This window comes from Hakea prostrata, chromosome 4 (genome assembly GCF_041222555.1).
Source record: "Hakea prostrata isolate BN-2017 chromosome 4, UWA_Hpros_2, whole genome shotgun sequence".
NCBI lineage: Eukaryota > Viridiplantae > Streptophyta > Magnoliopsida > Proteales > Proteaceae > Hakea > Hakea prostrata.
This window is the reverse complement of record NC_142603.1, coordinates 7,100,093-7,123,370: the sequence shown is the minus strand read 5'-3', so window position 1 is coordinate 7,123,370 and position 23,278 is coordinate 7,100,093. Positions and strand designations below refer to the sequence as shown.

At 39.0% G+C, this 23,278-nt stretch overlaps 4 protein-coding genes across 9 annotated transcripts; 2 read left to right on the top strand and 2 right to left on the bottom strand.

The window, feature by feature from the left end:
* The first annotated feature begins 3,625 nt into the window (after positions 1-3,625).
* Positions 3,626-6,731, top strand: LOC149017500 (Putative methyltransferase family protein). The gene is made up of 8 exons (XM_089151831.1): positions 3,626-3,899; positions 3,995-4,099; positions 4,205-4,291; positions 4,631-4,681; positions 5,398-5,491; positions 5,572-5,656; positions 5,764-5,917; positions 6,347-6,731. Exons 1-8 carry the CDS (start codon positions 3,783-3,785, stop codon positions 6,368-6,370), a joined length of 717 nt encoding a protein of 238 aa, XP_089007957.1. The 5' UTR covers positions 3,626-3,782; the 3' UTR covers positions 6,371-6,731.
* On the bottom strand, positions 6,718-13,145 carry LOC149017499 (Single hybrid motif superfamily protein). The gene is made up of 6 exons (XM_089151832.1): positions 12,837-13,145; positions 12,691-12,739; positions 12,482-12,605; positions 8,486-8,556; positions 8,304-8,376; positions 6,718-7,460 (listed from the first exon to the last, which is right to left on the bottom strand). Exons 1-6 carry the CDS (start codon positions 13,030-13,032, stop codon positions 7,347-7,349), a joined length of 627 nt encoding a protein of 208 aa, XP_089007958.1. The 5' UTR covers positions 13,033-13,145; the 3' UTR covers positions 6,718-7,346.
* A 178-nt stretch (positions 13,146-13,323) lies between these two features.
* On the top strand, positions 13,324-14,194 carry LOC149017498 (transmembrane protein, putative (DUF1279)). Its single transcript, XM_089151830.1, has one exon. The coding sequence runs from the start codon at positions 13,512-13,514 to the stop codon at positions 13,956-13,958; it is 447 nt and encodes a 148-aa protein (XP_089007956.1). The 5' UTR covers positions 13,324-13,511; the 3' UTR covers positions 13,959-14,194.
* A 293-nt stretch (positions 14,195-14,487) lies between these two features.
* Positions 14,488-22,262, bottom strand: LOC149017497 (putative 26S proteasome non-ATPase regulatory subunit 3). 6 transcript variants are annotated; one of them, XR_016172815.1, is made up of 10 exons: positions 22,027-22,262; positions 21,829-21,908; positions 21,546-21,736; positions 18,472-18,609; positions 18,236-18,372; positions 18,004-18,058; positions 17,604-17,714; positions 16,833-17,072; positions 15,919-16,507; positions 14,488-15,833 (listed from the first exon to the last, which is right to left on the bottom strand). XR_016172815.1 is itself a non-coding variant. In XM_089151829.1 (10 exons), the coding sequence occupies exons 2-9, from the start codon at positions 21,905-21,907 to the stop codon at positions 15,992-15,994; spliced, it is 1,467 nt and encodes a 488-aa protein (XP_089007955.1). In that variant the 5' UTR covers position 21,908; positions 22,027-22,262; the 3' UTR covers positions 14,488-15,822; positions 15,965-15,991. The 6 variants fall into 6 exon arrangements, 3 of the variants coding, with proteins under 3 accessions (XP_089007955.1, XP_089007954.1, XP_089007953.1); XR_016172817.1 differs by having other exon boundaries at positions 14,488-15,825; XR_016172816.1 differs by having other exon boundaries at positions 14,488-15,822.
* Between the last annotated feature and the right edge of the window lie 1,016 nt (positions 22,263-23,278).

The window sequence follows — 23,278 nt, the reverse complement described above, 5'->3', positions numbered from 1 at the left end:
GATCTTTGTTTTCCAGAGAAATCTTCAGACTTGCAACCTCATGCTCGAGAACTGAAATACGCTCTTCGGCAGATAAAGCCCGAGCATCAGTAATGGCTTTCTCGTCCCTCAAGGCAACGTTTTCACCAATTGCACTCTCCAACCGACCATTCAAATCCTTGACTTTATCATCAAGATGGTGAATGGTGGACTGATCCCTCCGAGCAGCCTCCAAATTGCCTCCCCAAGCTTGAGATAGGGCACAAACAAACCTACCAAGAAGAAAGGGCAAAAAGAAATAAGGAAAGAGGACTGCACGGGAAAAAGAAAAACAATCTTATACAGAAGCCACGTACCTAGTCATTATATCTTGAGTCCGGGTGGGCCCAATTTTTTGAAGAAACTGTTGGTCGGTGGGAAGAAGTACTTCCGGCAACCATGCCTTAGCAACTTCAGTGCCATCAGTTGTATTATTCAAAACGTAAGATCCAGCTTTCAAAGGACCACTGGAAGGAATGTCGGCAGCTTGAGTGCTCGGGGTATCCTCACGAGGAACAGAAGGGGAGGCACCATCATCTACTTCGGATCCCGCAGCAGCCTTTTTCTTGTTCGGCCCGGAGGCCCAACGGGCACATCAGCCGATCTCTTTGGGCTTGATTGCACTTGTTTCTTTTTATCCGACCGAACACGATCAGACTTGGTAGGGATACGGGCTTCAGCATCTTCCATATCCTCATCAGCTGCCCGGGAACAGGCTTCCCGACTAAGCATCACTGGGAACAAATAACAAGTTAACCCCGATCAATACAAGATGGCTACAAAATGAACATCTACCAACTATACCAACAACCAAAGATACTCACCAGGAAGGAACCCCCAATAACGTAGTATATTGGGATATTCCGGACAATGGCCGTGAACGGCATACATGTTCTTATCTTCGGAAGGAAGCCGAAGAATCTTCTCCCTAGCACGTTGCTCGGCTCCAGATAATGTAGGGATGTCATTGGAACCTGTAGTCGGTCCACGAACCCAGAAAATGGGAAATGAAGGTTTGGACGGTGGCCGAACAAAGAAATATTTGGGACGCCAACCCTTGATATTGGAAGGCAGAGTCCCCGTCCCGACAAAGTTACCCTCCCAACCACATTGGGAGAAGGTACGTTTAGACAGGTAAAACCAACCGTCCTGCTCCTGCCTCTTCGCCATAAAGAAATGAAGGAACAAAGCCAGGGATGGTCGAACTCCTACCCTTTGGCAAAAACCCCAAAAGCAAATAAAATTGCGCCAACTGGTCGGCACAAACATTCCCGAACACATTTTAAAATGTACCATTATGCCTACAAACAAGGGGTGTACGGGAAGACGAAAACCACTCTTCAGAGCATCCTCGTAAAGAGCAAATTCCCCCGGGGAAGGAGAGTTGGCACGCTCATGTATGGTCGGCACGCGTATTCTATGATCTGAAGGAATTTCATACTTAACTCTAAGGTACTCTAGACGTCCTCCGTCATTTGGGAAGGTATGAAGTCGGGACCAGACGAATAGGGGTCATAGTCAATGTGATCGGAGTCAACTCCTTGATCCGCTCGAGCTTATACTCCTCAAGGGTCAAACTATTTTCCACCTTGTCGCCGGCTTTGAAACGAGCTCGAGCACTTTGACCGACATAGCGGGACGGGACTCCACTACCTCCTCACCATCCCTGTCACAAGTCTCTCGACCAACAGAGACCTCGGGTACATCTTCGGACCTAGCATCATGGCTAAGGTCGGGATCTATGGGGTGATCGGGAGTTTCAGAACAAGAGGGTCCTTCTTCTAAGTCTCTCCTATGTTTCAACATAGCAGAACTCCTCTTCAGTATTACCATGATTCTTTAAAATAAAGGGAGTATGAAGAAAAAAGGAGAAAAAGACAGACAGAGAACAGAGAAAAAACAACAGAAAAAAAACCACAAAAACTATAAGAAACTGCAACAGACATGCTTTCATCCAACCAAATGCAGAAAGGAAAAAGCAATTAAAGAGCTTACTCGTTTGTAAAGGGGCGGTGAGTTTGAAGCACTCAAACCAAGCAAAGGAGAAAACTTCAGAAAACCAAAGCCCAGCTTTAAGTTTCGCAGCAGTTGCAGAGAAAAACGAAAAGCAAGAAGGAAATGAAAAAAAACGAAGATAGCAGTCAGAAACAAAGAGAAGAAGAAGAAAGCCATATAAATACACAGCCATAGATTCTAATCTAAGGACTGGTATCAATATGCCATCAACGGTCAAAACTCAGACTCCAACATATCCACATCCAATGGTGTAGAATAAACAACATACGTATGATGGAAATGAAGAGTCTCTTCATCATCATGAAAACAATTAATGAGAAGTGACAGTATTGACACGTGTTAAACACACACATAGTTCGAAGAACGTGCTTCGGTTTCCACGCAAAGAATGACGGCTACTCATAAAGGGGACGTTACAGATTTCGAGGAAAAATGTGTTGGTCGAACCGACCATACACCCCCTAAATGAAAAATAATCCCTTGAGCCGAACACAAAGTTCTCGACCACAATGGACTAGGGGGCTTATGTTAATGACTAAAATGGTCATTCTATATCCCGTCCGAACCGGCGGTTGCACATCCGACGGTTCGCAACCTAACAAGGTCCGACCAGAGGTTCATGGTAGGACCGACCACACTAATAAATCCATCCGAATAGTATGAGATGACCTCGTGAAGGTAGGCTCCTACCACCCAACAACTGGAGAAGAGAGTTAGTTAGGTAAAAGGACTCTTCTAAAGAGTTACTCTCCTACAATAACTCAAAGCAGGGTTATTCCGAATATAACTCTATCACCATACAATATATAAAGACCTCTGGTAAACACTAGAGGGCAGGTAATCATACTTCTTGTGATCAATTACTTAAATTCTCTATTGAGTAGTTGAGACAGATTATTGGTACTGACTTGTTCGTCGGAGACGCACCTCGACCCTCCAAGGTCGAGCTCGTATCTTGCAGGTTCTTGACAGGGAAGGGCGAGCGAGATTCCGTATCAACACAACCATTTGTTACATTGGAACTGTAGAGATCTCAGTGTTGCATATAAATTGCTAAGCACTCAAGCTCCATCCTTCCACTGGCTTTAATATAGACCTATAAATGGATAGCCCAAATCCGCCTCCGAATTTGCATTCGTATTCGTTTAAGGGTATCCGTATCCGATAATTTTCTTACCGAAAAATATCCGATCCGTCCTCTAAGCAACTGGATTCGGATAATTACTTATCGGATCGGATAATATCTCGATAAAAATTTATCCGGATAAAGTAAAGTATTTAACATTTTTTCTTTAAAAATAGATGATAATCGGATTCGGATACCGGTAATCGGATTATGATAACGGTATTCGGTAATCGAAAATTAGAAATCTATAAAAAAAAATGTAAAAAAGTGACAATTATCAATCAATAATTGGATATTTTATCGGATCAGATTATTATCGGATATCCGATAAAGTTCGCTCGGAACCATTTGCTAATGGATCGGATTAGGAACTGGTGTTATGCTGCGAATCCGGTCCGTTTACAGGCCTACTTTAATACTTTCAGCTGATGGGAAAAGCTGAGTCACATTGTAACCAATCCCAGATTAAGATCGCTTAATTGAGCGCCATTAGACCAAATTGGGCTCAGGCACATAACATTTGGAGTAGACGTTTCCACGAGCACCTGGTGGACTTCGTTTCTGGACATTCATACTTTCGAAATCTTGTCGGAGTTTTCATTCTCCCGTGCCAGTGATCGCGATGAAACACGACGACGATGACGACGGGGTTAACGTCCGCGAAATGACAACGATCTCACGCCATTCGTTTGCAGCGCCTGGTCAGACCGACGAAGGTTTTTCTATAGACATCATAGAGGTACTTCATTCTTATTCATCTCTCTGCTCACGATATATACTGCAGTGATCTCTTGTATAAAAGCAACTTTGTAATGTGCTTACAATCATCATCAGAGCATAAAAGGAGACTACGGACTCTTTGTATGGCCTTGCAGCACTGTGCTGGCCGAGTATGTGTGGCAGCAGAGGTTGCGCTTCTCAGGGACTTCCGTGGTTGAGGTAAATTTGGATGCTTGCATGATTACATTTCCATGGCTAGACCTTTTTAGTTTCTGACTCATATGTTCCTGACTGTTCTTCATTTGGAACCATTACCTTATGCAGCTGGGGGCTGGAACTTCCTTGCCTGGATTAGTGGCTGCAAAAGTGGGTTCAAATGTCACACTAACAGACAATTCAAACAGATTGGAGGTATCAAATCAGTTAACGAAAAGGAATGTCTCATATCTGGTTATGAGTGCATAAGCTCAAAAATTTTGAATTTCCCTCCTCTGTTAACAATTATCGACTTTTCACCCACCTTAGCTACTGCGCGCAGTTGTTATTACTTGCTGAAACACTCTGAAGCACCTTGGCTAGAAATTCATTTTTCAGATGAGAGATTTATATTTCGTTCATAATAATAATTAGATCTTCAAAGATTGCTCCATGAACTAAACCTTAACAGTTGTTAATATCCTATTTTCTTTTTCATTTTTTAGGCTTGTTGATTATATGGCCTCTTAAAATTTCATGGTTTTGAAATTGCAGGTACTGGACAACATGAGAAAGATGTGTGACCTCAATAAACTCAGCTGCAAAGTAAATAAACGCTGCCATTCCTGAAATAGTTATAGTGCTGTGGTCTGATATTTGTCGAATATTGTGTATGTCATTGATATACCCTGTCTATTTACAAGCTACCTCATTACAACCTTTCAAGAGGTTAACAGGCGAAACTAGCTCACAGGTTTTTATGTTTGACTAGATCATTTGTTTGAGACTCTAATATCCACTTGGACCTCATTGGTACTAGAGAGGAACAGAATGTGCATGCCAAAGAAGATAAAAACAACAGTGGTATAAGAAGATCCAGCATACTGTTTCCTCCTCTCTGTTGATTAGCTGTGAATCTGGGATAAATTTTAGAAATAACAACATGCTTACTTCATTTTTTTCCCCTGGGTGTTTTGAGGGGTTACTGGTGAGAGGGTGGGGTTAAATGGATTGGTGTCTTCCACTGAAAATGGATTTGGTCAAACAGTTGCAGTCTCATCTGGATTTGTCTTTCTTTTTTTTTTTACTTTTCTCCTCTCACATGAATTTTGAAAAAGGATGTTGTCCTTATTGAGTGTTATTATGAGGGGTGACTGCTGACCTTATCCATTTTGGTTTCCACTGGTTCTGTAGACCTATCAATGTTCTTTGATGTCAGTGACACTCCATTGTTGTGGTTTTGGTTCGAACAAATGTTTCATTAAGTTACCGTTTTTCAGTCCTGCGAGTTCCTTCTCAGATGGCTATGTTCTCTTGTGTAGATATTGGGGCTCACCTGGGGAGAGTGGGACACACCCATATTCAGTTTGAATCCAGACATTATTCTTGGAGCTGATGTCTTGTATGATAGTAATGGTATGTTTTTTTTGGCTCAGCTAGTTGTTTACGTTATTCTCCACAATCCATTGTTAACTGCAGCCATATCTATTGGTAAGACTTTGATGATCTCTTCGCAACGGTGACGTTTCTTCTCCGAAGTTCTCCAGGATCAGTCTTTACAACAACATACCATAACAGGAGGTTGTGTAAACTGCATTTTCATTAACATAATATTATTTATTAAAAAAAAAAAAAAACATTGTGAGTTCAATTATCAGTAATCAACAGTAAATTGTTACACTGCACAGTGGTCATCATCTGATTGAATATTTGATGGTGAAATGGGGGTTGAAGTGTATAAAGCTCATAGATGCCTTCTCATTCATGCCCTCCTCCAAGACATCTTGTACAAGTGGCAACATTCAACTGGCAGAGATCATATTGGATCTTCAACAGCCTCAGGTAATCAACAAACTTGATACTGTAAGCGGTCTAAGCATCAGCAAGCAGTTGGTTGATTGATTGTTATCCACCTTTACTCATTCTTATGAAAGTAATACAAAGAATCATCAAGATAACCTGTAATCTTTTTGGCTAGTTTCTGGATACCCGTCATCAGGTGATGAGACAGACTCAAACTGCATGAAATCCATCCATGCCATCAGCGTTTTTAGTAGGGCACCAATCTTCTTGTGCAAGTCCACTTGAGAGTTGACAATCTAGGAATGCTTGCCTCTCCTTCCCCAACTTCATGCACAGCCTTATCTGTTTTCTGGAATAGCATAGTGCAATTACTCCCCTTCCCCTGCCCCTTCAACCCCCCAAAGAAACCCTCATATTAGTTCATTTCTGGAAACTGTGTTTGATATATTTGCAAAATGTTCATTTCAGCATGTTCCTGCCAGTGGAGACTAAGAAAACAGATCATTTCAGTGCACGAGGCTTATACTATGGCAGGATCTGGGAGGATCAAAGGCATGCAACCTTACACCCTGCTTCTGCAGTTAGAATCTAATAGTCGCATCAAATGCTGGATTGGAAAAGATTAGTAAACTTGTATGTATGATGGAATATGGTGAAGAGAGAGAAACATAGAAGAGCTAAATCCCAAAAAGTTAACTCTTGAATGCCAATGGTTCCAACTTAGACCACTGTACGTGATGAATGGTGCAATGGCTTCCCTGTATGCGCTGCTTCCATTTTGTCCTGTTAAATTTACAGGTTTGATCAACATGAGTTAAAACTCTTTCCCAGGTGCTCATTATTTTTCAAAATACTCAAGTAAACCAAATCCATTAATTCAAGTGCTCCTTTGCTAGGGTTGGTCATTGCACCCACTTGTTATGAGACGGGAAGATTTGTATAACTAGACAAACCATTGGAAAACTTTAAACTGAATGACTAGTAAACAGCTTTTCCCTAGAAGTGAAACAATTATTAGTTTATCAATATCAATAAATTCAAAACGAGCCAGGGGTGAAAAGGGTGAAGCCGTAAAGACAATGCAATAAAACATAGAAAAGGGGGAAAAAGAAACAAAAAGAGGCAAGAAGATAGAGAGGGAGGCGGTTGAGACAAAATTACAGAGTAAACGCTTGGGAGCTGCAATGAACCAGATGTTTCCGATTCATGAAGCTTCTCTGAGTCTTACGGTTAGGGTATCTGGTATCATGCATGTCCGCATGAAAATGTAGATTCATGAGGATCCTGAGTTTCCCAGTTAAGAGTATCATGCCCACCTGATGATGGAAAAAAATAGTTCCACTCAGATTATTAGATTGAGCTGCCCCTTTCCTTGACGACGTCCCCCATATTAGGTCCATAGATGGGATACTCCAAGAGTTGCAGGGGATTACATCAACAATCAATTAAAGAAATACCACTGGTAGCATCAGCAAATATTTCTCAATTTCTTGTACTCTTCCAGGCTCAGCAGTGAATTCTTGCTCTTAAGCCAATCGTCTGGTCTTGGCATGATAATTGCTATATATCCTTCCCTATCAGCCTGTGATGCAAAGTTAGAAAGGGAGTCTACAGTAAGCAACAGAGGTGCATGTACACTCATATACACATTCATGCAAAATGGGGTATGTAACACAAATGCTTCATTTGACATTAAACCAAAGGAAGACCACATACAGTATGAATATGGCTCATTGCTGGGGCAAACAGGAAAGCAGGAAGGATACCCTCGAGAAGGACCTCAAAAACAAGACTCATGACGATGTTGCCCCTATGGTTCATAAGCCAAGGGATGAAATCCTGAACCAGAAGAATTCAGCTTGGAACAGAGTAGCAATCCAAACACCACTTGCATGCTTACTGCACTCACCATGAATCCAACTAGCGTTGGTCTACTTAAATTGCTTGACCAGCTGCTTAGGAATGAATGAAGCTATCTTCAGTAAGGGAACCTTGTGTCTTTGAAAGGTATGTCCTTGTTAACATGCCCAAGTAAAAGACTATTACTTCTCAAATTGGAAGAGTGAACTTTTGGTACCATTTACATTTATCGTTCACTTGGTCTGTATCTTCTACCATTAAATAAATGCACTGTTAATGGACTTGGGGAATATTTACTGCATTACAATTCAATCCTCTGCTAACCGGGAATAAGGAACACAAAATAATCCATGAAGAAGATGGAAAACAATGATAATAAAATCTTCTACAGCTATGACAATTGAATTCAAGGAAATGCATGTCAAAGAAAACATGAAACTCTTCAATACTTCATACATGAGGTTATGGCATGCACTTCATTGAATCTAATCATATTGAAATAGATCAAGATATCATGATAAACGGTCATTATATTAGCCTATATGGGAATAAAGATAATTCTCACCAATGAGTTTAGCAATCCTGGCCGGTCAATTAGCCTCTCATTCACTTCCAACAGAGAGCCCTTTACACAACATCTGCCAAATGCCACTAATAAATTTAGATTTTGGAAAAAAAGAAAAAGGGGGATTAGCGATTAAAAGGTGAAGACTTCAAAAAGAAACTGAAGGAGAAATAGTATCTAACCTTACAATATAAAAAGCATCACTTGTGCACACCTTACACAAAGCTGTGTTAGCTTCAAAGTGTTGTGCATTCTGCATAAGAACATACATATATTAACAAATGAATTAAAATCTCATGAGAACAAAATAAAATAAATTTTAGAATATACTGAACCCAAATAAAGACCAGCCTTTACCTCCTCCACGAAGAGAGATGGACAATGCAATCCCCCATCCCCCACAAACCCCACCCCCAAAAAAAATAAAAAAACCAAAAGCAAGAAGGTCAGAGCATGAGCTGATGTATTGAGAAAATATGCTAACATCTGATACAGTGAACTCATCTAACTGAAGGATCCATCTTGGCAGAGATAAGCCTTGGGTTGGGATACACATGCGCTGGGTGCAAAGTCCACTGGATTACCTTTGCAATGGGTGATTTTAACGGGCCTAAAAGCATACAAGATTAGTTATTTATGTGCCCCTGATTTCTTTCCTTTTTTTTCAGTTTCATAGTTAGTTAAGATTATTTTATTAAGCAAAAGTGTGGGACCTACTTTTGAGTTCTTAATAAATGTCTGTAAGGGGGCCAAAAATAGTACACTCAATTAAGGAAAAGTTTATGCTGCTCTTATTCCCCATTGAAGATTCCTGTGTTTGATGAAGAAACTCCTTGTGTTGACCAGGGTAGATTGGTGTCTGATCCAAATTCAGACACCTTGAGGTATGAGGCACAGGAAATCGTTCAATTGCTCATATTCTCAAACCAGTGATCAAGTACTAGATTTGCCAGTTACTTCAACTTAACTTTCTTTGCCACTTCACAAGTTCAAGCTCTTAGTATTCCTATACTTTGTAGAACCATAGGCAAGGCATTCTATTGCATGAATTTTGTGTATAAAATCTAACTGTAAGAATCATATAATCTTTGGATTCATCCAACAGAGAGTCATTTAAAAGTTGACAGGATTCTGACATCTCGATCTGGAAATGTTTTACATCTTCTAAAATGCCCCCAAATTATTGTGCCCTTATCCTTGCCTAACTAGGATTTGTCCTTTTTCAAGTTTCTGATGCAGACATCTGAATGATTCCAAAAGCAAGTCTTGTGGTGTCCTATTACTAAATTTGAATTAGCCTATTCTAACCATATAGTATGTCCTATCTGTCATCTCCCTAATACTGTTGGATTAAAAGATCTCGTTATTGGCACTGTTTTAAACTTTCAAATTCAGTTCTATATTAACACCTCAATGGTTGGCTTATTCACCAATAGGCACAGACATATATGTGTAAATCTTGTAACATTCAAAGGATTCATGACAACGATAAAATACTGTCTCCTGTTTCTCATCTATCTAATAAAAGCGAAATAGTGACATCAGCATCCCATAATGCGTAAAAAGATGACACCTTGAGGCAAGCTCAAGAAAATAAAATCATACAATCATACTATCATATCATACTACTATTATAAAAGTATGAACTCAAGGGATACGGCTACATTTCGTTTCCCTCTAATACCCCTCTGTATTCAATCAAATAGCCCTTTGTATTAGTAATAAATAATGTCTATAATGGTCAATTAAAAATCTTGAAATTATTTGAATCAATTTAATTCTCAATTTCTCCCCTTCTCATTTTTCAAAAAAACCATTAATAGCCAAAGGAATATGAAGAGTTTCTCCCGAAAACCAAGAAGATGTTAATTAAGGAAGAAGAAATTGCATTAAAAATGTTTAGTAAAAATCATGCATTTAAAAGATAAACTTATTCCAAATTCCAACCTTAGTTCTTGTTAACAGGTTCACTTATGCATAGGTCATTCAACTTCCATGGCCAATACATGGTGATTGATAAATACCTCGTGCATTTGCATGTGGCACTTTACTATCAAAAGGACGTTCGAGTTTTCTATATAAAAACATTTCAAGGAGGATGTTAAATTATTTAATGTAGTCTTCAATATTTGTAATTCATCACTTCTTTTCAGTTATGTATCATTAAATTAAAAAGTAATCCTCATCAGGCCATGCAATACTTTTCAGGTAAGTGGAATGACTAAAATCATGCCTTCAACAGCCCTTATTCTTCATCTGAGAAACAAATCAAGTTCCAACCAACTACCGCAAGAAGAAGCTCCAATCATTTTGTCAGGCAAATGTTTCCTTTTATTCAAATCTATATTGCTAACAAACTGTAAAACACAATCGGGTCCATTGATGAAATGAAAACATACAGCAACACAGATCGACCACTGAGATGATTTGGCCACATGCAATAATACCAATGCTAGAGTGGAGACAAGGACATGAGATAGATAAAGATTAATGGATGATAGAGTCAAGAACCATGACCCTGGAGAGATTAAAATCAGGGCTTTATTTATGGAATTCAAAAGGCAAGTAAAGGACTCCATGATGTTTGTCAGAGACTGAACCAGGTAGAGAAATTCCTTTAGGAACAGAGAAAATCACCTTGTAGGCAGGGATCATTTACACTATACAGCCTTAGGTCATCTATGGAATGCACTAGAGGAAACAAGTTTATAGTCATAAACCACTAACCTGAGAATCTACATCAGCAAAAACCCTAAGTGAATAGGACAGGGAAAACAATGATGATACCAAAGATGGTTCACCTGGACAGTAGGGATGCTCTTCATGCCTCATCTAATAAAGCTCAGTCCCCATGCTGAGGCCTACATCCTCATAAGAACATTTGTAAACAAGTAGAGGTTCCACTATGATTAGGCTTGTTAAGATCCATCAACCCAGCAGGATCAAGGCAAACAATGTCTACTACCCTACTGCCAGATATTCTACTAACATTAGCAGGATACCGAAACAAGTCTCATTCAAATGAACTGTATGTGAGCATGAATGGCCATAGGAACCACCTATCAGTAACTAGGACTCCCATATACTTTGGGGAAAAAGATAGAAACAGGTTAATGTATTCAGTCTCAAAGAAACATGAAATGACTTATGATCAATAGAAGATATGACCATAATAGAGGGGAATGTCAAACAGGATCCATTTATCTAATTTGAAATAACTTGGTAAGACAAAGTTAACTTGAGCTTTTCGTAAAAAGACGTAACACTAATGGACCTGTGCTTTCTACTTGCACATTAGCAGATAACAGGTGATCATTTGAATTATCAAACAAAATCACTGATTAGTTTCCATAATGTGATTCTAGGAGACCTCTACTAGTTAGCAGAGGTTGATAGTTGAATTTTCGGAGTCTTGTCAAGTTCAAAAGTTTTTTTTCGCTGTTTCTCCGATATAACTCTCTCCAACACTTCAATATTTACAACATTTGCTTCAACAAATGAAACTTACAGCTGCTAAAAAAAGCTCAAACTATCAAGTAACATATATTTCTATTACTTACATCTCCATCAATAACATTAATTTGTAATAATCAAATTCTAGAATCACGAAGTTTAAAACTATGTAGTGACTCTCAAAGAAAACACATCAAGCCATGCAAAATTTATTTCTCTTCTCAGTTAGGCAAAAGCTGTACAAAATTTATGAAAGAGAAAATAAAAATAAAAGATAACTCTAGAAATCCAACCTGAATGCCAAAATATACCAATAACAAATGCCAGGAAGAATGAAAATTAGACACTTGAGTTTTGAAAATTTACTTTTAAGTTTCTGTTCCCACATAAACTCATTGTGCTACTAGGGAAATCTAACTCCAGCAACAGTAGTTTCCGAAAAGAAAGAAAAGTTTCGGACTGATAACCATGATCCATGGAACTTCAAAACAAAAGCTTCGAACCATTACGCGTAGACTTCATTCCAAAGTTTAGCGCACCAGGCCCGAAAAACAAACACCAATTGTTTTTTTCCCCCTTTTCCTTACCAGGGACTTCAGCTATTTTACCAACAGAAAACTACCGTATCAACACTACTACTGTAAAACCGTCAATTCCCAGATTGAAGAATTCATTTCATCGAGGGGAAGAAAAAGGAAGAAAAAAGAAGAAAAAAAAAACACTACCTTTTTACGCTTTCCGGAGACCTTGATCTCACTCCGGTTGGACTTGCCAACATTGAAATCGACTGCGATAACACCTTTCTCCTTTAAAGCCACGTGGGTAGGAGCCAATCCGATTACGCATAAACTGTAAATCAGAAACTTAAAAAGAATCAGAAGAAGTAACAAAGTCAGAAAAGAGGAGAAGAAGAACCAAACCGACGAAATTATACCCGTTAGCATGGCGATAAATGTACTGATCATGTCCTGGTTTCATAAAATCTGAAAAGTGACCGAGCAATTAAAAAAATATCTGGGCGAGAACGAGATAGTCTATCAGATTTAAAAACAAAAGCTTGCTGGTTTGTTTGTGCGAAACCTGGAGCGATGTAGCAAACGAAGTTGGAATCGACCGCAGAAGGAGGGGTAGTTGGGAGGTCTCGAAGATTAGGAACCACAAGCTCCCGAAGTTCTTGTTCTTCTTTTGATATTTCTTGCTGTGACGAATTGACACAAGAAGAGGAAGAGGGAGAGGGAGAGCAAGTGTCATTGTTGTTGTTGGCAGAGTCGTCCATGGAAAACTAGCCAAAAGTGGAAGTGCCCAGAAACAGAGACAGTTCTAACTGATACAGTTTTCGTTCTCCCGTCGAAATTTTAATCAAAAAAACAATAATAGGGTTTCGCGGGTTTTACGGGTTTATGGATATGGGATCTTGGATCGGTTGGTTCAACACCCGGGTCCACAACCCGATCTTGTATAAGAAGTTAACAACCCGGGTCCTCTCTTGAGTCTCTTCCAAGTAAACAGACGACTGCACGTCAATCACAAATCGGAGCCTTGACGGCTAGATGAATAAAGTGTAGCATTGGCCCCACCATTGATTCCAATCTGAGTGCTTCTTTTTAAGGGTTTCTCACCGTTACCATGTGTGAAAAACCCCTAGAAAAGCCCTGTGCTCTCCTGCCTCTTTCTCTCGCTTGCTCTGGTTTTTGTTCGTTCCAATCTGAAACCCTAATCCAAAGCTCTCGAATTCATTGACTATCGCCGGTGAAAATGTCTCTAACAGGTCGATTCCGCGAGCTCATGAAGAAGTACGGTAAGGTTGCTTTGGGCGTTCACTTATCTGTCTCTGGTGCATCCATAACGGGACTCTACATCGCCATTAAAAACAACGTTGACGTTGAATCTCTTCTCAGCAAAGTCGGCATATCTGGCGTGAGCAAAGATGCCGAGAGGATCGAAACATCAATGCCTCAATCCGAGAGTCCAGACGGATTCGCCTTCGAAGAGACACAGGAGCTTTTCATCCCATCTGAACAACAATCGAAGAAGAGGTCTCGGACGACCGAGTTGGCGACTTCCAGTGGTGGAGCAATTGCCTTGGCTGTTCTATGTAACAAAGCTTTGTTTCCTATTAGGGTTCCGATCACTGTTGCTCTGACTCCACCGATCGCAAGATTCCTGGCGAGGAGAAAAATTATCAAGAGCCATGGACTTTAGAAGGTGAAAGGTTAATTGTCTCTATGTATGGACTCCTGAGATTTGATTCCAGAAAGATACGAGTTGGAGGACTCCGCTCCGCGTAGGGAGAATTTTGTTTCTTCTCAATCAAACCAAATTGGGTAAAGTTTGTTTCTTTTTTAAACTTTTTCATGTGTGTTCGTGGGTTCATATTTATTTGTAATTTCAGACGATACCCAGATGACAATAGCTGAATAGATCCTCTTCTTCTCTCAGTTTTTACCTTTTTGTTTCTTTCTTACTCTTAAATTCTAGGAGAAAATGGGTTCGTGCCCATGGTTAAAAGAAAAAAAGGAATGTGGAGAGGGAATTTCCCAGTCGAACAGCTTTGAATAGTTCAGTTCTTAAATACTTTTTCCTCCTTCCCCTTTGCTAATGATCAAGGTTTTACCTTTTTCCCAGCCGAGAAGATTGTTGCTAATTTTGGAAAGGCCAGGACAGTTACTAATTCCTTTCAAAACCTTGACATTGAGATCTCAATTCAGAAGCACTGACAAAAGATGCCTGTTAAGCTGTTCCGCTAAGGAAGAGGCCAGAGTGCCCAAAAGAAAAAGAAAAAAATTATTGGAAAACGTTTTCATTTGACATCTGCAACTCCTTTACAATCTTGACTGCATGATGACAAGATGAATACTAAGTTTTAGCTCTATATTGAATAGTTTGCCATTTACTCTTAAACGTCAAATAATCAAACTTAGTTGCCTGCAGCTCTGAAGTATGTAGGAAAATATTTGGTCAAGTTGGACTGAGTTCCTCTCTACAAACTCAATCTCCTCACCATATGGTGCTGAGCTTTTTGATTTTGTTGGGAAATTGTGTTTTCGACCTTCTACAGTTAACACCGTTTTGAGTAAAGGATTGGGTTTTTATTGATTTGCTGCTTTGAGGGTGCTACGTAATCATTAAATTTGTAACGGTGGAAAATGAATAGGCTTCTCTGTACAGGTCTAAATATAGATTTTTCTCTGCAACTGATACAAAAAAGAATTAGTATCTAAAAAGTGATTAAGAAAAATTCCTGTTTGGCTTCTTTGATATCGACTTCTAGTTTCTTCAACAGACTCGGACCATAACAAAGTTCGTTGCAAAATCAAAACCTTTAAAAGAATCAATCGATCTGTTTTTGAGTAATGGATACTGAATCCGCCATGGAAAATAAAAGAAAATTTGCTACAAGGGTATTTCTTCGGAGAAGGAACTCTAATAAGGGTGACGCTCATAAGTGTACAAGAACTCTAATAAGGGTGACACACATAAGTGTACAATTGTGCGAGCAAATGATTGAGAAGCACAGGAACGAGAGAAGGCAGAGACCTTCATCATCTACTCAAAGCGCTCGAACACAATTCCTCTCACTAAGATGACCATTTGATTCTTTCGTTACAACGAACACAACAAACCCTTCTCCCTTTCTCCCCTTTGGAATTGGCAGAAAGTAAGCCGACGAGTTCAATTTTGAAGGTGAGACAGAAGAACAAAAGGAATGAAGTAAGCTCCGAGTGGCGCCTAGCACGCTCGAGAGAGAAAACAGAAGTTGGAACTTGGAAGTTCTCAGAAGCATGGCCTATTTACCTTTTTTTTCGGTGAAACTCAGAAGCATGATCTCCAGTTAAGAATGGGTGAGGGATCCAACTACTGAATGCGCGTCAGAATGAGAGAAGCCAAGAAAAAATGCAGAGGAGATGATGAAGTTGATGATTCACAAGAAATATGCATCAGGTCCTCGATTCTGCCACTCTTCTCTTTGTTTCATCTTGTTCTTATTTTGATTTCTTGATTGCTAGTGGAGGTGTGGAATCTTCCGACTCCATGAGCCAGTGTACCTCACTGGAGAAAGTAACGTCTGCTACCAAACTCAAATCGAAACTAACAAAATCAATACTATTGGAAAAAAGAATAATTTAACATAACCCAAGAACTTTGAGGAAATTCTTAATACCTCACCATGACTCCTTAGCATGGTTAAACAAGTACGAGAAATGCACCTGCAATCAGAAAACCTGAAAGGACAATCAAAATTCATCGTCATCCTCCTCAGCTATATGCTTGGCAAGCTCTTGCTCTTGTTGCTGCCTTTCCCGCCTTTTCTCAGCACTCTCCTTCTCCTTCTTGTAAGAATTGGGTGGGAACCGCAAAGCCCGGACCGCCTCATTGTGCATATTGAGACAGAACGCGATCCTTGAGTTGAATGCAATTTGAGGCTCATTTGTTGAGTATACGTCCCCCGTCTCCTTGGAAACCATCCACCCATTCTTACGATCCACTGTGGCATCAATTGCACCATCTCGGATTGCCTTAGCCATGATACTCTCGGCATCAGCAACAGGGTTTGACGAGTCCAACCTCAATTTTTTGGCCACATCTGCCAGAGAAATGCGGGAGTAAGAGATACTGATGTTGCGAAGCCCAGTTCTGATGACATTATGCCTCAGCCTCACTATCAGATTGTGTGTCCGGTCTGAACCAAATGTTCCTGCAAACTTCTCAGCAACTGACCTAAAAAGCTCCAAATCTCCAATTCGAACAGCCTGACAAAGTGCAATCCACCAAACATTTTTTAAACTACCCTTGAAGAATAGATGCAATTGAGTAAATCAGTAGACAAAATCATAAACATACCACAACCCCCCCCCCCCCAACCAAAGAGAAACCAACAAAACTCCCCAAAGAGAACCTAGCTCACTTCCAAGTGACATCTCACATGCTGGTTTTGCTTCAATATGAAATTTACATGGCTTGACTATATAAACCCTGAGCTTCAAGGGTTCTGCTGAAATAGAGAGGAGAAAGCACTAGAGCATGCGCTTACTTGCGACCAAATAGCAATCTTCAAGTTCAGTAAACAGGACTTACATTTGTAAGTTCGAAGTATGGCCTCAAAGACTTCTTCATGCCTTTCTGCACAAATACAGTCCTCTCCGGAATCTCCCCCAGCAACAATCGAACTATGATAGCCCACTTGTTGCATAGAACTCGGAAGCCACGGGCTGCAACTGGAGCTTTTCTAGCAGCTTGTAAGAGACTCTCCTTTGCATCAGTGTACTCCAACTGGATGGTCCTAATCTTTCCAAGGTAGAAGAGATACCGACAAAACTGCATTCAGAAAATAGAGGTACTAAATAAGAGAAGACACAGAGTACCATAGGCAATTAGGTTATCATCATATAACTCCAGTAGTCAACCTCTGGCCTATACTCTTTTAAAAAAATTATAAGAACTCTAGTAGTGAAACGAGCAATTTGATGCAACTACAAACAAATAGAATTATACCCCGGAGGTCCCACCAGGCAAAAAGAGTCAAATTTCACTGCAATAGTCCCACCAGGCAAAAAGAGTCAAATTTCACTACAAATAGACAAATATTCTATCTATAAGACCTGCATCGGGGATATGATTTCTGAGTACAAGTTTCAAATTCATGAAATCTCAATAGGCTGGAAAAATAAGATCAGTAATGTGCTACTAATTAAATAGGTATTCTTTCTCCTACAAAGTACAGTGGAGAGTACATACAATAACCACTCCTAGAATCTACTGCATTTACACCTTATACCATGCCCTTGCAAACTTCAGAATGAAATTCGTAGAACAGGGATTTGGGAAATAAATAAAATATATGCTTACCTGCTGATTAGAGTGTGCTTCAAACCGTGGTGCCTTAGATCTCAATTTTTCAGCTTGATCATACAAATTGTAATGCAGATAGTTATGAAGGAGCAGGTTGAGCAGGGTTTCCTGCAGTAAATAGAACACATATGAACACACATAATTCTGATGATATAAAATAAATCGTACTTGACTGAAAAGTCATTTATCTAATCAATTTATCAGGTGACAAAAAGATGTACGAATATTCTCTTAAAATGTATGTGTGTGTGTGTGTATATATATAGTTTTTTAGTTGTAATTCTTCTTAAAAAAAAGATCTAACTGAAGATCTACGAGGTAAGTATATAGGCCATATAATGGTAAATACCTACAAAATACACATACAAAAATGACTACAACCATAGTGGAAATTTACCTGACCAAGCTCATCATGGCGTAATGTGGCAATCCGGTGCAAGGCAAGGAGGTTGCTAATCATGAGAGAATATACAAATCAGAAGAGAAGCATATTCAACGTAAAATTTAAAAACTTTAGAACATGCATCCCCTTACTTTCTAAAACTGTGCATAAGCATATATGATAGTCTAACATGCAGTGGTAGGAGAGGTATGCGAAGGGAGAGCATAGAGCAGTTTTGAAGACTCACCCCCGAATTTCAGCAAGGTCACCGCTAAGTTCATAGACGTACGAGTAATAGAAGTACAGCCTGGATGCTAAGACATCAACAGTTCTCCGATTTAGGTTCCTTACACGAGCAATACTTGCAGAGGAACAAGCTTTAGCCTGAAATATGAGCCAATGCCACAGAACATCATTGAACTGCAGACCAATTTCAATGCAAAAAGATAGATGAAGAACCAATCAATCTAAAGTTCATCTCACCTCATTGTATTTTTTCTGATCAATCAGAAATATCAGCACAAGCAAATAGCAGTAAATTTCAATCTCAGGCAGTGATTGTTTCACAATAGTGTGAGCTGCAGATGTTGTAGTATCAACTTCCATATCATGCTCGTCCTCCTAACAAAATTAAAATCACATGTAAGATAAACAACACAAATTGGTTTAGACTAACAGAACTTGTTCCTTAACCATGGTCTGCAGTAGGATAAGATTAACATGAAGGGCAAGGCACAAATGAAATTGATCAGGAAATCTTAAACGTAAGGTTTAAAGTATCCCATGATACAATTTTTTATTTTAAGGGCTCATATTGGGCTGTACCTAAATGTATTGGCCACTACGATACAATATTCGATACGAGACCATATGTCTCTTAAGACACCTGACCGATACAATACTCGAACCTGATGCTGTAAAACTTTCTTAAAGCTATGTACCACCACAGATCAATCAGCAAAAAAGTATAGCGAATTAGATCCAATGCTGGAAGACTAGCAGCATACTCTGATTCAGAACCCAAAAACAGTAATGCTAGACAAAAAGTGCAGACCTGTAAATGATAAAATGCCCGAAGGAATGTCAAAATACTTATGAGACCATCACAGCAGAAGAAAGAGGTAGAAAACTGAGGTAGGAGTCAGAGGACCGAGCAAATTTTTTTATTTCCAATCTCCTACCCAAGACTGCTCTGGCTCAAGGTCAGGCTGGAAATTTTCTACCTGGTGCAGCCTATAGGACCCAACTTTTCTTCCCCCAAACCGAACCCCCCCCCCCCCCTCTCCTTTTCTTCTCCCTCTTTTTCTTTTCCATGCCCCAGAAGAAAAAGGATAAAATATATAGTTAGCAGAGAAGAGAAGCAGAAAAAGGAATTGTACAGCGCAGGCTTTAAACAGCAACAAAAATGCAAATGGACAGTTAAAAAAGAAAAAGAAAAAGCACAGGTTCTCAACATGTATATTTCAAACAGGGGAAAAAACACCCTTTAAACAGCAACAAAAATGCAAACGGACAGTCAAAAAAAAAAAAAAAAAGGTTTTAAACATGTATATTTCAAACAAGGGAAAAAACACCCACCATTGTTTGCATATAAATTGAGAAATTTTACTTGAATTGATGCTTATTTCTAATGTTCAAATCAAGTCCAGCATCCAAAATTTCCACAACCCACTGCAAGCTGCAGCAAGTGTCATTTAAAGTCATCCAATATGTATAATCTATTATCAATTCCCAATGCACGCACCATGATGTCCACAGTCTAGAGGAGCAATGTGGCCTGGCTATGCTGTTGTTCATTGTTGTAAACATAGTAATGTTTGAGGTAACAATATCTTGGCTGGTCTGGATCAGCAGAAAAAATCAAGTGGTTGTGGTAAAGGACAAGCCCTTGGCAGAGTTGGTGCATTATGTAAAATCTATGACCCTTGGTTGTGGTGTCCATATGAGTAAAATCATGTCATGGAACTTAAAAGACTAACAATTACTCCAAAATAGGTGTTTGGCTTGGAACCCAAGGTTGGTTGTGTTTACTGATATGGCCAATTCCACACAATCTTTAGTATTAAAATTAGAACACATATAACTGAAGTGAAACCCTTAAATTCTTAATAATCCACTGGTTCTAACTGTGGTTGTGCACAATTTGATCAAAAACCAGAATTTTTTTTTGGGTGTGTGTGCGTGTCTAGACAGGACTCATCAAAATTTTGACCAAATCTTGTCAAGTTGGAATCTCCTCCTAATGAGATGATGTTTAACTTCAACTAGAAATCTCCTCTCATGATGTTCATGTGGAGAAACTCTTCTAAACTGTGATTGTCGAGTGACAACTTTGCTTGTTCCATGCGAGAATTGAGCCCCCTCACTCAAAAAAAAAAAGGAACCGAGGTTCTGAGGTTTTACTTTCAAAACTTACCGAAACCACCGAGAACCCAAGTAATCCGAATTTTGACCATACCTCATCAAACTGCACATTTATATCTCATATTTGTTCCCTCCCATTCGGTCAACCTGAATTCTTTACTTAACAACATAGTGCCAGCCGTTAGTGACAATTAGAAACCCCAGGTTCCTTCTTTTCAAACCCAACAACCTAACAATTATAACTTACATAACTTTCACTAATGAACTCTCTTATATCAACATAACCTAATCGTACCATCAAACCCTAGGCCCTACGAAACGCTAACCCTACTTTGATGTACCCAAACTTAACAGTTCAGCAAATATTTGGCATTGGCTTCTAGAGGAACACAAGATTGAACCAAAATGATTTCAGAACAGAAGATTGAACCCTCAACCTCAGCTTTTACCATAATCAAAGAACCAAACTAATTAACAACTACCATAGCAGAACTATGAAGACATCAAGTAAACCTACTAGCTTAGCAGCCACAGTGAAGCTCAAAATTACTCAAGAGTTGTGTCCAAACTAAAAATGCTACACCAAACAAGAAATGGGATGTTATCCACTATTTTTAATGGTAGGCTCACACTGGTTGCAATGAATAATACACAAAGATTAAGTGGCTTAAAACAACCTCTCTCACTCTGAGAAAAATATGTAAAGTGAAGTCTCTCTCCACTATATCAAAGAAACTTCTGATGAAGTCCATGATACGTTAGACGAAAAAAAAAAATCTATACCTATTTAAGCCATCAGTTTTGAGGCACGCATTTTCCTTGGAAAAAACGTTTGGACTAATCAGCTAGTCTACTTTACCCTGATGTCAAAACCACGCAAATTAGAAATTGAACACAAAATACACTTCAATTAGAACGTTGGTTACGTGCAGAAGTGTTTCTTGTGGCACCAAAGTGTACAAAACGGATTACTTTTCACCGTACCACAAATATTTTCAAATATTTTTTAATAAATTTACTGCAGATGTTCAAAGGTTAATGAAACGGTTTTAATCTCAATTGATAAATTCCCACAAAATAAGAGATTTAGTTATACGGAACCAACATAAGACAAGTAAGAAATCCATCCCCAACGAAAATGGGCATCGATAATCATTTCACCAGAACCAAATACGATAGGGCCGTTGGATTACCTTGGAAAGATAAGAACATAACCGAGTGTGAGCTTCAGAACCCGGCGTAAGAGCAAAATTGAGGAAAGCAAATAGCACAGGAGTCTTAAGCTTCCGCCTCAATGCGATTGTGAGGCGAACGGCCCGAAAAATCCGCCTGACCTCTCTGGCATAAGAGCCTGTCTCAATAAGAGACCCTATCTCCTTCAAAACTGAAAATCCTCGCCAAATAAATCATTGGAGAATACCAAACAAAATCTCGCTAAAGAGAAGGATACTAGGGCTTATATATATATTCTCTTACGCTGCAAAGTCGACGGAGCAGTAGGTGAAGCAGAATTTGAAGGAGCTTCAGGCTCCTTCATCTCCACATCTTGCGTCATCCTGCAAAAATTAAACTAATGTGACAGAAATTACAGTAAATTACATCATACAAGTTTAGTAACTTCAGAGAAAGATAATCACAACCAATTCAGCTGGTCTATAAAGAGGATGATCTAACCTAAACGCCGTAACGAATCTTCGTGATCCGCAGTTGATAAACTAGGGCTCCCAAGTCCCCACCTCACAACTTCTGCAGTGGACTCTTAGAATCTTATTTTCTTTCTCAGCAAGCTGACAATGCAGCAACGAAATAAATCACGAGTCGAACGATCTTTTTTTTTTTTTGGGTAGAAGAAGAGAGAATGATCAATTAGTATTGATCAGGTCATAACTCATAACTGAACGCATTTTGCCCCCGCTTCTAATAAAGAAGTCGTTCTACCGTCACTTCCCTTCCATAGGTAAACACATTCAAGAAATTAAAACTAGTAAATGAGAAATGAATAAGAATAACTGAATAAGGGCCAAATATCTAAGAATCGTTAATATTCATATCTTTTTATTACTTACCAAACATGCAATTATGAGAAATTTTCATTATTTTAAATTGTTTGGATCTATCGAAAAAAAAAAAAAAACCAAACCAAAACCAAAACCCTGAACAAAAAAGGGAAAAACCAACCACCCCCCCCCCCCCCCCCTTTTTTTTTTTTTTCCCCCCTTTTTTTATTTTAAAACACCCCCCATAAAAAAAAAAAATTGGATACCGATGACCTTATGTTAAAGTCATTTGGATCGACACCGAAGCTGTTAGAATGACACTCCCATCCAAATCAATGGATTGAACTCAATTTTAAATTATTTTAATGAAAACAGAGAAATTAGCATAATCTTACACAAGGTTGTTAAATGGTAATAACCGAAACCTCTTAATAAAGAGATTATGGCTTAATGTATCAAAAAAAAAAGAGATTATGGCTTCAACAATATTGCCAAGTTTATAAGACAATCATTGTAAAGCCTTTAACTTTTGAAACCCTTTGGTGGCGTTTGTTTTGCAAAGGTGGTGGGAAAAAATGGATCGGAAAAAATAACATATGGGCCCATGTTAATGGGAGTGAGGGAGAGCAAAAAGAAAAAAATGAATTTTATGAAAAAGTGTTAAATATGAGTTTCATATTTTTGTTTTTTACATTTTTCTACAAAATCCAACATATTTTGTAATGTTTTAAAAAAGCATGTGGTGGGAAAATTTGTATGATATCTCACTAGACAAGCTTCCTTAAAAATTTGAGATTTAGTGAAAAATTTTGTTTTTTCAAGTTTTTTTACCACCGCATCTTTTTCCAACAAAGAAACACGGCCTTGGGTTTAAGAATCTTAAATTTTGAAATCCTTAGGCTGCGTTTGTTTTGCAAATGTGGGGTGGG

Excerpts from the sequence above, each read along its gene's own strand:
- LOC149017500 (XM_089151831.1), top strand. The coding sequence starts at position 3,783 with ATGAAACACGACGACGATGACGACGGGGTTAACGTCCGCGAAATGACA. Across the intron at positions 4,100-4,204 it reads CAGGGACTTCCGTGGTTGAG|CTGGGGGCTGGAACTTCCTT; the intron begins GTAAATTTGGAT and ends TACCTTATGCAG. Across the intron at positions 4,682-5,397 it reads TCAATAAACTCAGCTGCAAA|ATATTGGGGCTCACCTGGGG; the intron begins GTAAATAAACGC and ends TCTCTTGTGTAG.
- LOC149017499 (XM_089151832.1), bottom strand. The coding sequence starts at position 13,032 with ATGGACGACTCTGCCAACAACAACAATGACACTTGCTCTCCCTCTCCC. Across the intron at positions 12,606-12,690 it reads ATTTATCGCCATGCTAACGG|TTTATGCGTAATCGGATTGG; the intron begins GTATAATTTCGT and ends TCTGATTTACAG. Across the intron at positions 8,557-12,481 it reads TCTCCGGAAAGCGTAAAAAG|AATGCACAACACTTTGAAGC; the intron begins GTAGTGTTTTTT and ends GTTCTTATGCAG.
- LOC149017498 (XM_089151830.1), top strand. The coding sequence starts at position 13,512 with ATGTCTCTAACAGGTCGATTCCGCGAGCTCATGAAGAAGTACGGTAAG.
- LOC149017497 (XM_089151829.1), bottom strand. The coding sequence starts at position 21,907 with ATGACGCAAGATGTGGAGATGAAGGAGCCTGAAGCTCCTTCAAATTCT. Across the intron at positions 18,610-21,545 it reads TATGTTCTTATCTTTCCAAG|GAGGACGAGCATGATATGGA; the intron begins GTAATCCAACGG and ends TAATTTTGTTAG. Across the intron at positions 16,508-16,832 it reads CATACTTCGAACTTACAAAT|GCTGTTCGAATTGGAGATTT; the intron begins GTAAGTCCTGTT and ends GCACTTTGTCAG.